This window comes from Trachemys scripta, chromosome 4, assembly GCF_013100865.1.
Source record: "Trachemys scripta elegans isolate TJP31775 chromosome 4, CAS_Tse_1.0, whole genome shotgun sequence".
NCBI classification, from domain to species: domain Eukaryota; kingdom Metazoa; phylum Chordata; order Testudines; family Emydidae; genus Trachemys; species Trachemys scripta.
Genome location: NC_048301.1, coordinates 141,875,799 through 141,888,346, shown reverse-complemented (window position 1 = coordinate 141,888,346; position 12,548 = coordinate 141,875,799). Strand labels below are relative to the sequence as shown.

General features: G+C 55.3%; 1 protein-coding gene across 1 annotated transcript; it reads left to right on the top strand.

Moving 5' to 3' along the window:
- Positions 1–3,937: 3,937 nt before the first annotated feature.
- Positions 3,938–11,734, top strand: RNF112 (ring finger protein 112). Its single transcript, XM_034768863.1, has 12 exons — positions 3,938–4,249; positions 4,524–4,739; positions 6,598–6,735; positions 7,086–7,190; positions 7,621–7,671; positions 8,560–8,616; positions 8,826–8,912; positions 9,074–9,203; positions 9,357–9,487; positions 9,712–9,765; positions 10,718–10,792; positions 11,204–11,734. The coding sequence occupies exons 1-12, from the start codon at positions 3,938–3,940 to the stop codon at positions 11,732–11,734; spliced, it is 1,887 nt and encodes a 628-aa protein (XP_034624754.1).
- Positions 11,735–12,548: the final 814 nt, after the last annotated feature.

Sequence of the window (12,548 nt, the reverse complement as noted above, 5' to 3'; positions counted from 1 at the left end):
AATTGGGAGTAGGTTGTATCCTGTTGCAAAGAATGAAACTACATGAGTCAGCCCGTATTTCTCTCGCACTGTAAAAAGGATGATAGCTAAAGTGAGAAGTGGTTCAACTTGATTGGCCTCGTGTTATTAAATATGAAAGTTTGTCACCTGACTTGTCCTCAAAGTCGCATCCTGAGACCCTTGAAGGAAACTTGTGCTGAACCCTCCAGCCGCTCAGCTCAAGTGCAATCGAACCCAGTGGAATTAAAGTTCCATCTAGCTGTAGAGGGTGGGTTGGAAAATCCACTTCTATCTCACAGACAGGTACCAATGGCTTGTTTTCTGCATGTAATTCCCTTCTGCTCCAGTGCTGTATGGGATATATTCTGTTTAACCACCTACATTTATAGGCTGTGAAGTCTGAGGATGACCTAAGGGCACAATGGGTTTGTTCTTTGCCAGCCAAACTCGGTCCTAAATGTCAAGAAATAATTTAAGGAGAGAGGGTTGAAAACTTTTTGTCAAACATTTTTTTGGACAAAAAGGGGCTTTGAGACCAAATTGAGTAGGAGAGAAAAGGGAAATGGTTTTGTAAAAATGAAAATTGTGTGCGTGTCAAAGAGAGAGAGAAGTGGGGGGAGGTTAATTTAAAAAGTGGGGGAAGGGAGGGAAACAGAATGAGATTGAAAGGAAAGGAAAATTGCCAAATTGTTTTTGGGCTGAGCCATTTGTCAAGGGAGGTCAGCACAATGTCATCCTAAGAGGAGCACACGGGACACCCAGCCGGTCAACAGAGAGTCTGTATCCGCTGAAAGCAAAGCTATTTCCTCTAATGTAGCATCCGTATAAAGAAGTGAAACCTTCTAACTAGGAATGGGTTGGACGGGATTTCTGAGTGCTGTTGTACAGCGTTCTGTTCTGTGTATCATGCGACCTCTGGGAAGCCCTCGTCTGCAATCCTGTGTCCAAATCTGGGCACCCCTCTATTTAGCTTAACAATGAGGGGACTCATGGGGGGCATGAATCTCATCTGTAAGTATTTACAAGGGGACTAGAAATTAGATCTCAGAGGGATCCTCCGTCTATTTGGTCTGACACAATCCAGTGGCTGGAAGTTGAAGCTAGACAAATTCAGGCTGGAAATAAGGTGTCACTGACCATTGGCACATCTCACCAAGGGGTGTGCGGGATTCTCCATCACCTATCACTATAAAATCAAGCAGGGATGTTTTTCTAACAGATCTGCTCTAGTTGAACCAGGAATGAGTTCTGGGCTGTTCTCTGGCCTGGCTTATACAGGGAGCTCAGGCTAGGTGATCACAAGGTCCCTTCTGGCCCGGGGATCTGTGACTCTATGTTGCAGCAAGAGGGCTCTGTGCTGGGCCAGGAGCAGAAAGGTGCTGCTGGGGTGATCAGGGGAACATAGAGCCCATCTTGTGGGAAGCGACTCAAAGAACCTGGCTCATTCAGTCTAAAACGAGGGCTGAGAGTGGTTGTGACTGCTTGCCCTGAAGGCATAAGTGGGAGGAATTCCAAGAAGGGGGAAGACCCATGGAAGCTGAAGGACAGTGTGGCAGAAGAACAATGGGGGCTGGACCAACAGCGGTGGGAAAAGAGAAGGTGACTCCTAGCACCCAGAGATGGCAGGTCCTGGAACAGCCTCCCAGTGGGAGCAGTGGAGGCTGGGGGGGAGGGAGCAAGAAACCCAACTTGTTTGGAGAAGGTGCTTGAGAGAAAGCAGAAGTCACTTGGGACTGACGTCCACAGAGAGTTCAGTGTTAGCGTTGTTCTGCTGGAAGGTGGCCAGGCAAAGGGTCTTGGGTGCAGAACCATCCCAGAGCAACGGAGACATTTGACATTCTCCTTTGTGCCCATCAGGAGAGATTGAAGCAGGATCTGCACTTTACATTCAGGTTGGTAGATCTATTTTGCTTGGGGGGGGGGGGGTGAGAAATCCACACCGCCCCTCACCCCCATCGCTAGGCCGACCTGACCACCAGTGGAGACCCAGCTAAGTGGATGGAAGGTCGCTTCAGTCGATGTAGATACTGCAGCTCGGAGAGGTGGGGTTTGAACCCCCTGCCACCGCTGTGGGCTGTATCTGTACAACAGGGTTATGCTGGCGTAGCCGCAGTGCTGCCACTGTGACACTCTAGTCCCAGCCGTGGAGACGCGGCCTGAGACGCCCCTGTTGGAGCAGAGCGGGGTCGAGCCCTTGCTAGTTTAAGGATCTGATTCTTTCTTCTCCTGTGTTCACCGAGAGGCGGCCGAGTCATTGTGGTGTGTTAGGGTGGGAATGGCCGTGCGCCTCCCTGAGCGCCTGCAGCAGGCCGCCGTGGTGGGGTGCTAAGGAGTGATCTCCCAGATTGAAACACCCCTGAAATCGGCCCCCTCAGACCCGGGAATGGGGAGTTCCTAGTTTGGGGGGAAATGTCCACAGAGACTGGGAGCTGCAAGTTGTTCATAGAATCATAGAATATCAGAGTTGGAAGGGACCTCAGGAGGTATCTAGTCCAAACTCCTGCTCAAAGCAGGACCAATTCCCAACTAAATCATCCCAGCCAGGGCTTTGTCAAGCCTGACCTTAAAAACCTCTAAGGAAGGAGACTCCACCACCTCCCTAGGTAACCCAGTCCAGTTCTTCACAACCCTCCTACTGAAATAGTGTTTCCTACTATCCAACCTAAACCTCCCCCACTGCAACTTGAGACCATTACTCCTTGTTCTGTCATCTGCCACCACTGAGAACAGCCGAGCTCCATCCTCTTTGGAACCCCCCCTTCAGGTAGTTGAAGGCTGCTATCAAATCCCCCCTCATTCTTCTCTTCTGCAGACTAAACAATCCCAGTTCCCTCAGCCTTTCCTCATAAGTCATGTGCTCCAGACACCTAATCATTTTTGTTGCCCTCCGCTGGACTCTTCCCAATTTTTCCACATCCTTCGTGTAGTGTGGGGCCCAAAACTGGACACTGTACTCCAGGTGAGGCCTCACCAATGTCGAATAGAGGGGAACGATCACGTCCCTTGATCTGCAGGCAATGCCCCTACTTATACAGCCCCAAATGCCGTTAGCCTTCTTGGCAACGCCAAGTTATCGCCCCAGTGAGAGGTGCTCAGTGTGTCACTGCCTGGGGAGAATGAAGGGGCACCCGGAGGCCCTGGCATGGTGGAGCGGGCATGGGAGGCACATGGAGCTCCTGGCATGGGGGGAGGGCATGGGGGGCAGATGGAACCCCTGACATGGGGGAGGAGAAAATGGGGGCATAGGAGGTGCCTGTTGTGGGGGGAAGGGGCACACAGAGCTCTGGCTGCTCCCTTTAAGTGACTGTTACCCCCTATTCCCCACATTATTTGTTTCTGTGCTGGCTGGGGGCTCACCCATTCAAGGGGTCAGCGTGTTACCCCCCAATCCAGCTGAGACCGAGGGGCTGCAGTTCAGGGAAACATTCATTGTTCCCAGCCATCTGCAGACCTTTTGGCTGGCCCCACCAGATGCCAAGGGCTCCATATGTCCTTCATTCCACCCGTGTCTGGTCTTCCAGTTTTCACCAAAACCCGCCGGGCTCTGGTCATTGACATGTAGGACAACCCTGGAGATTTGGGGCGGGATCAGAGGTGGTGTTGGGAAGTGAGTGTGTTGCAGCCTGCTGGCTAAGGGGAGAAATCCGAGCACGGGAAGCGCGGCCCCTCGATTCACTCCATCGGGTAGTTTTTCAGACATCTCCTGGGTGCATAGGTTCCATCTTGCGCTAGCTGGGGACCAGACACCTGCCACGGTATCGCCTGGCGCGGGCGATGCGGTAAATATGCCCCCCCAAGTGTGAGCGCACTCAGCCCAATGGCGCTAACCCTGCCGGGCTGTGAATGCAACGAGCCGAACGGGACATGAGGACGTGTCGGGCAAGATTAAAATTAGTTTCACTTGGGAATCAGACATGGCGGAAAGGAAAAGGGGGGAATGTTTCATAGGTCAAGTAAGAGTCTGAAAAATTTCTCTTTCCATTTGAAAACTGCTGGAGCCAGGAAGCCCCACTGCGTCACCTGCTCCATCTGCCTGGACATCTTGGACGACCCCATCTCCATCGAGTGCGGCCACAACTTCTGCAGGGGCTGCCTCTCGGCTCACTGGTGTCAGGTCTCATCCCGGACATACCGGTGCCCGGAGTGCCACCGCCCCTGCTCCAAGGACAGGATGATCCCCGACACACGCATCAAAAACCTAGTACAGAAAATCAGAGACACACCACAGGAGGGGAGAGAGACAGAGCGGGTGAGGGCAGGGGATACTGGAAATGGGACACGGGACTTTCTGCACTAGGGGGCACCGGCTCTGATCCAGGAGGCCAAGGACGGGCTGGCTCAGGGGGTGGGAATGGGACATGGGGCCTTTCCCCTCCAGGGGGAACCAGCTCTGATCCGACACTGGGGCAGGGGACTGGATGGCTCAGGGCGTGGGAATGGGGCAAAGGGCTCTGCTCTGGGGAGCTGGAGACTGGCAGGCTTATGGGTGGGGTCCCAGCTCTGACCCTGCTCTCTCCCTGCAGCAGGGGCCGGGGGCTCAACCAGAGCCGGGGCGCCCAGTGAATCTGGTGCGTCTGGATGAGGAAGGGGGCCTTATCCTGGACAAGGAGGCCCTGAGCCGCTGCCTGGAGCAGGGTGGGGTGGGGAACGCTCCCGTCTGCCTGGTGTCCATCATCGGGGAGCAGCGCTGGGGCAAATCCTTCCTGCTGAACTACCTGCTGCGCCGGCTCCGGAGCCCGGTGAGTGTGAACGGGAGCAGGAGTGAGCTGGGTGTGAACAGCCCCATCCTGCCCCATGCTGGAGGGTCAGAGCTGCACACGTGTCTGTGAGCGCCCCACCTCCCCATATGTCCAGTTAGCTGGAGCCATGGCTGGATCCTAGCGTGTCTGTTTGCCTGTCTGTCTGAAAGTAGTGTGTCTGTCTATCTGTCTGCACCCCCAGCGTGTCCGTCTATCAGATTCTGAGCATGCCTGTCACCATGTATTCCTCACCACCACCATCCCACGCTAGAACAATTAACTCCCTGTGACAGTTTGGAGTTCAACCCAGAGCAGGGAGACGTGTCACCGCTAGCCTGTGCCTTCAATTCCAGAACGGTGCCCTGACACCAACAGGCAGCCGACAAGCCTGCAGGCTCCCACTGCCCTGTTGTTTTTTGCAGACAGACCCCCAACACCCTTCCCATCCCAAGTCGCCCCCAAACCATCTGCCAAGGTGAGGAATTGCTGGGCTTCCAGGAACTGCGCATTCCGGGTCACCCGTTCTGGCCTCCCTGTCCGCCCTGCCAGCAAACCCCTCAGAGCTCAGCAAGTCCTGTCCTCATCTTGGGGGAAACAAACACGAAACCCCGACTCCCGGGCTCCCCAGAGACATCTCCCTGCAGTGCCCAGCCCGCTCCTGCAACATGCCCAGAAACCATTCAGTGTGTTGCTCCTTTATGGGGACAGTGTGCTGCCGCTTGTTGATTTAACTGAGATTGACAAACGTTCAGATTCCAATCGCAGCCCTGGGCTGGTTAATATTCAGAGTGAAACGAGGTTGATTAAACAAAAGGTGCATTGGGTTAAGTAGCACCACCTGTAAGGAGGAAAGCCGGGAAGGACAACAAGCAAAGAGAAGGGAAAATACACTTCTCAGTCTAACACTGAACTTCCACAAGTTACAGTCTTTGCCTAGGCAGGTTCCTCCCCTAGAGTCATTTCCTGGGGACTTCATCCCCCTCGGTCGAAGGACCCACCACTGTGTGAATTCAAGAGCTCTGGCCTATTTTGTCCTGCCAGTGCAGGATAACACCAGTGTCTCTTTGGCCCCCTCCTATCACTCCAAATTTCAATGTCTCCGTTTAATGCATAATACCAGTGAGTGGCCAAATGTTTCCTCTAGCGTTAATACAGACCTTGCACAGTGATCTTTATTACCAGTGGGTCACTGGCCTTCAGCGAAGGCCTCACACAAGCCACTTTGATAATACAGGGGTATTGCAGAGAAGCCATTGATTTGATTATTTATTTGAAGTTCAGACCCCGCCCACCCATCTTTTTAGCTCAGGCAACCACTGAAATGAGTCCTTTGAAAAGCCAAACCCAGCCTAAGCGTCTCTCACCCACTTGGATGTCGCGGGGTTATCTCTGCCGAGCTTGAAGTCTTTGTGTAGCTTCTATGTAAATACATTTCCAATGTCCTGCGGTTTCCCTTGGAGACCCAGTCAAGCAGGTCACCACATTCCCTGGCCCAGGGCAGCCCGGGTGATGCATGGCTTGCCAAACACATTTTAAGAGCCTAACTCTCACCCATGACCACACCCCTTTGTACACACCCCATCCAGACATCACACACAAATATTAAGGACCCATGAGGACTGTTTGTCAGTGAGCGCTCACCTGCCACCCATTGGGAATAGAGCATGTTGCCAGGGTGTGAGGTGCAGTGAATCCATCACGCCTCAGAAGAGTTGGTGACACAGAGCAGTGACCCACCAATTGCCCTGCGTCACAACCCCATCCCCTCCCCTCCCGAGCCCTGGGGATTTGCAGGATGGTGTGGGTCGGGCCCAATCAATCTTATCCCCCCACCCTGATCTGACTCCCCCCACTGCAGGACGCGAGGGACGGGTCATGGATGGGCCAGGGGGACGAGCCCCTGGAGGGGTTTGAGTGGCGCGCAGATGAGCAGCAGGTTACCAAGGGGGTTTGGGCATGGAGTCAGCCCTTCTGGGTCCCGGCCAAGGTGGGGAAGGTAAGTGAGGTCATTGGGGGTGCACAGGGAAAGAGGAGGGACCATGAGTTGTCTGGGAGAAGGGAAAGGGGAATCGAGAAAGAGAGTGGAGAGCTAGGAAGACAGGGAATTGTGAAATAGGGAGGGAAAGAGGGGATAGACCTGGGAAAGAAGTCCCATGGGGTGCCTGGTGGAGAGATAACAGGGGAGACTGGAGAAGATCGAGAAGAGGGAGCTAACACTGGGGCAGGTGAGCATGAGATGCCAGGTGCCATCAGGGCTGTGCAGGGGGCAGGCTCCGGGGGCGGAGGGGCCGTGGGTGGCTGGACAAAGCCGGGAGCTGACCTGGGGCTCTCACTCTTGGCCCGCAGGTGGCCGTGCTGCTGGTCGACACCGAGGGCTCCATGGACATTGAAAGGAACAAGGAGACCAGCATCAAACTCTCCGCCATGTCCATGCTGCTCAGCTCCTACCAGGTTGGGGGGCTCAGCACGGGGCGCTGTGCTGCAGGGAGTGGGGCGGGGGATTAGCATGGGGACCTCTCCTCTCCTCTCCTCTCCTCTCCTCTCCTCTCCTCTGAGGGTAAGGGCTGGTGCTAAGGCCCCATAATGGTTCTAGGGGGCGCGGTGCTGCAGGGAGTGTACTGGGGGCTCAGTAAGGGGCGCTCTCCACTGGTAGTCAGGGCTGTCCCTGATGCCCCATGCGGCGCTAGGGGGCGCTGTGCTGCAGGGAGTGTACCGGGGGCTCAGTAGGGGGCGCTCTCCACTGGCAGTCAGGGCTGCCCGCGATGCCCCATGCGGCACTAGGGGACGCGGTGCTCGGGGTGGGTGACGTGGCTGGGAAGTGGCCTGGGGCGGCCGTCACTGCTCGTTGCTGTAGCTCTGTCTGTCTCCTGGTTATTTGCAGATACTGAACGTTGGCCGTCGGCTGAAGGACCCAGATCTCGAATACCTGGAGGTGAGGCCGGGCAGCGCGATGCAGAACGTAGCCAGGCCAGGTTCTCCCGTTAGCCCCACAGGGTTATTATCCCTCCCCATAGCTCCTGTGGGGAAACTGAGGCCCAGAGAGAGAAACTGACTCTCCCACGGTCACATGGGCCTCTGGAGTCAGCGCTGTCACTGCACGGCCCAGCCTGGCTCTCTCCACTGTACCAAAGTTCGGATCCCTCCCTCCCCTCCAGCCCAGCTCCGCCGTCAGTGGGAAGGCTGCTGGGGCCAGGGCCTGGGGCGGTCGCTCTGCCCCTGCCCTACCGGGTCAATCCCCTGGCAGTCACACCCTTAGCAACGTCACTGCCACCTGCGGCATATGGCACGTCCTGCCTCTCAGCCACGTCCCAGGCTGTGGTTTGGCCCACGGGGCTGTGCAAACAGTGCTGGTAGCATCCGGCAACCTGAGGCAATGGCGTTTTTCTGGGGTGGAAGGGGCGCCTCTCAGGAACCCCTCAGGAAAGGACCCTACATCAGGATCACTAACCCATCCCCGCCCCCCACCTCCACAGAGCACCCTGGAGAGAAGGAGCAAGCCCTGGAACTGGACTTGCTCCTCTGTGGGGTGTAGGGGGCGCAGGAGGGGTATGTGCTAACAGCCACCCTCCCCCAGCACCACGCCCGTGTGCCCCACGGCCTCCCCCCATCCCCTTGGCTGGGTGCATCTTGCTTCTCTGTGCCCACAGAAAATGTCTCTGTCCACGTCCAGCTCTGTTTTGCACTTGCTGGGCCTCACTATGAAGGGAGCAGGTCAGGTGGGTGTGTGGGTGAGCAGCCCCCTTTCCGCTTCACAGGAAGGATCTCCCCACCTCCCAGCCCCCAGACTCACTGCCTCCCCCCCAATCTCTTCACTCCGCAGATGTTTGTGCAGGTGGCCGAACAGGTGGGAAAGGAATACGGACTGGAGCCCATTCAGGTGAGATGGCTTCCCCCTTCATCACCCGCCCTGCCCCATGTATCCCCACATTGCACCCCTCCCCCACTCCACAGCATGCTCCTGCCCCATGCACCCCCCCTGCCCCACACCCTGCAGGGTTCAAGCTTCCCCTCCTGACATCGTCCTTCACCCCCTCCCAACCTCCGCCACCCCCAGTGACCCCCACTCCCTTCCTGTCTCCCCTGCAGCATCTAGACCTGCTGGTGCGGGATTGGAGCAGCTCCCAGGTCCTTGGAGCCCAGGGTGGGGAGCAGTATCTGAGAGACGTCAGACAGGTGAGTGTGGGGCTTGGTGGTGAAGAAAGGGACCTGCAGCCTTTCCCGTGTGGCGGAGGTTGGCTCTGAAAGTTCCTCCACTCTTTATTTATTGTTGCTATTTGCATTTCACTGTGGTAAGTTCTGTGTATCTATATAACGATTCCGCCCGGCTCTGGCAGAGGCTGGAGACAATGTCCCCCTGCAAACACCCCAAGGCCCTGGAAGCACTGAAGAGAATCAGCACCTGCTGTTACCTGATGCCCTTCCCCGGCAAGCGGATCATGATTGGGAGCAAGGGAACCCTGAGAGGTAACGGACCCGGAACAGTGGCTTTGAGCCCCTGCCATGTTCAGAGCAATGCGACTGGGTCACCGCACATGCCTGCACGTGGAAGGTAGAGAGAAGAGGGATCAGATGGTCCCCAGTTTCCCCCACCATTGTCCATCTCTCTCCCCTTTGCAGACATGGATGAGGATTTCCGGGACAGCCTGAGGGAGTATGTCACCACCCTGGTGAGCTTGGCCAGTCGACACGTCCGGACGGACCGGCATGGGGAGCTGCTCACCGGGATGCAGCTCGCTGCCTGGATAAAGGTGGGGACCGGCCAGCTGTGCTGCAGGGATCAGGATGGGGGCGCTCTCCCTTTGCAGTCAGTGATAATCCCAATACCCATACAGCGTCACTGTGTGACCTTTCCACAGCTGGCCCTCCCCAGAGGTGGCTGCATCTCACAGCTGGGAAAGCCCTCTCCATGTTCACAGCCTTTCTAAGCCATGTGAAGTCTGTGATGTGATGATTTCTTTTGGTTCCTTCACAGAATTTATCTGATGTGATGAAGAAGCATCGCTTTGGCTTCGCCTCTCCCTGTCAGGTACTGTCTCTGACCCGATCATGGGGTGTCTACCCTCACTTGTCCATACCAGGGCTGGGGCAATGTTGGGAACTGGGTCCATCCTGTTGGAGGTGACGGGGAAAGGGTCTGAGTGAAATCTCAGGTTCGGGGTAGAAGAATTTGATTAGCCTGGAGGGTGGATGATGCTGGAGGGTTCGCCCAGCCTATGGACACATCTCCTGTCCATGAGACCCATAGAACCAAATCCTGTTTTTCCCCACGGGATGCCCATTGGCATTTAAATAAGAGGAGCTTGTTCGAGCTGGCCCAAAATGGGGTTGTTTTTCCTGCAGAAAACTTGGAGTTTCCAGGAAAACCCCAGAATATCTCTGTGTGGAAAGGTCATTGTGGCAGGTTCTGGGAATTGTAGTTCTTGTGCCTCATGTTCCCCATTCTTCTCTACGGGTTGGGCACCTGGTTGAACTACATATCCCATGATGCACTGCAGGCACCATGCACTAGCAGTCCTCCCCAAGAGGAGAGTCTCTGCTCCTGCATCATGGGGGATGTATCTCGGGCAACCCGTCCATCCTCCCCAATCTCCTCTATGGGTTGGTGTAACGGCACCCACCTCTCGCGAGCGTCTTTAACCAGTCCCAGCCCTAGGATCAGGCCACACCCCAGGGCTTCCTCCCTGGAGGTGATGGTTTCACCCTCTCTGGGTCTGTTCTGACCCCAGCTCTCCAGCCAGGCCTCTTAACAGTTCAGATCCCCTTCTGGGGGTTTAATCATTGTCCAAGTGTAGGTCACTTTCTCAGTGGCTTATGGGAGGATCCAGGCCCACCCACTACTCCGGGTCCTAGTCCATGAACCATAACAACAGCGACCGTGCACCACTGTGTCCCTTTACCTGAGGCTGCTTCAGTGGAAGCTGGGTGGAGACACGGGTCCATGAACTGTGGCTCACCCCGGCCGTGTCCTCTCTCTGCAGATGGCCATCACCTTCCACAACCAAAATATCATGAACAGAACCCGCCGAGAGCATGCTAACTTTCTGAACGATAAGGTGAGTGTAGGGGGAGGGGTCTGTGCCCCTGGGTAGGGGAACCCAAGGCAACCATCCAAGCCATTCCACAGGCTACAGGATTTGGGACAGGAGATGGGAGTTCATATCTCCAGCTCCCAGGGTGGCTGCAGCGATGGGAGACTGTGGCACATGAGGTGCCCAATCTGAGTTGGGGGTTCTGCCCAGCACCAGCATAACGGGGCCCCCAATATCAGGCGGGGAGGGCTATGCAGCACTGCACATGACAGGCGCTTGATTTCAGTCAGGAGATCTGTGCTGTGCCCGGCACGATGGGAGCCAGCCCTGATCCCAGTTGTGGGGGTGTCTGATCTCAGTTGGTGAGCGGGTCTGTGTGTTTCCTGGTGTGACATGAGCCCCAATCTTGGCTGTCTCTTCTCCTGGTGGCTGCAGGACCGCAAATCCCGGAACATGTTTGCCTGCTTGAAGGTGAGGCCAAGCAAGATGGCGGAGCAGTTCGAGGAAAAGCACCTGGAGTTGCTGTGGTGGTGCCAGATGGAGATGCGGGAGCCGGCGCCGGAGAAAGAGGCCCAGCTGACAGAGCTGGAGGCGGAGCTGAAGCAGGAGGCTGAGACCTTCCTGGAGATCTACAGGAAGCGCTTCAAGACATTTGTCATTGCGGCGGGCGTTGGCACGGGGGCACTGGTCCTGGCACCGGTCGGGGGAGCTGCCGGGGTCGGGGTCGCTGCTGCTGCGCTCGGTATAGCTGAGGCAGCAGCCATTGGAGCCGGGGTGGGCGCCGTGGCTGGGATGTGTGTGGGCGGGGGCGTGGGACGGGGAGTTGGTGAGAATGTCACCTGGAAGGATAAGCAGAGGGCTGAGGCCACCGCCAGCCAACGGGAACAGGGGGATGGTACTGAGGAGCAATCCGATGAGGCTCCCCTGATCAGAACAGTGCACCCCCAAGTCTGGGGTGACAAATAAGGTGATGGGGCTGCAGAGTGGCCAAGACACTTCAGCCACAAACCACCCTAGACCAGGGGAGCCACCCACCCACAGATTCTAAGAAGGGGCATTGGGTAGAATCTGCTCTGAAAAACCTCCAGTGACTGTGTGACACTCAGGCCCATCAGTACCAGCGGGCAGAGGGTTCAGTGGCCTGTGTCAGCATCTTGTAATGTATCAAATGCAAGCCGGGAGCACCCTGGGTATGAATATGCGTGTGTAATGTAGGCCTTGTCACGCAGTTTGGGGTCACACATACATGTAGATATGGAAAACTTGTTTTGAAGTCTGAATAAAGACAGGATTGGCAGACAAGTTTCTGCCAGACAAAGGATGTATATTTTCCCATGTCATAAATATAGAGGGAAGGGTAATAACTGCCTTACCTGTAAGGGGTGAAGTAGTTCAAATAACCTAGTTGGTACCTGACCAGAAGTACCAATGAGAAGATATTTTCAAATCTGTGGGGGAAGGATTTGTTTGTTTGTTGTTGTGTGGGTTGTTCCCTCTCCGGATGGTAAAACATCTCCTGAAAATATACCTGGAATAATCCATCTAAATCCACAGGAATTGTTAGTAGGGCAAGGAAATGCATTCGGTTATCTTTTGTTTTGGCTTGTGAATTTTCCTATGCTACAGAGGTAGTTTTATTCCTGTTTTTGTAACTGTGAAGCTGAGTCCAGAGGGGAATCCTCTGCGTTTTAAATCTTTTTATTACTCTGTAAAGATACCTTCAATCCTGATTTTGCAGGTGTGATTCTTTTACTTTTTTCTTTATAATAAAGTTCTTCTT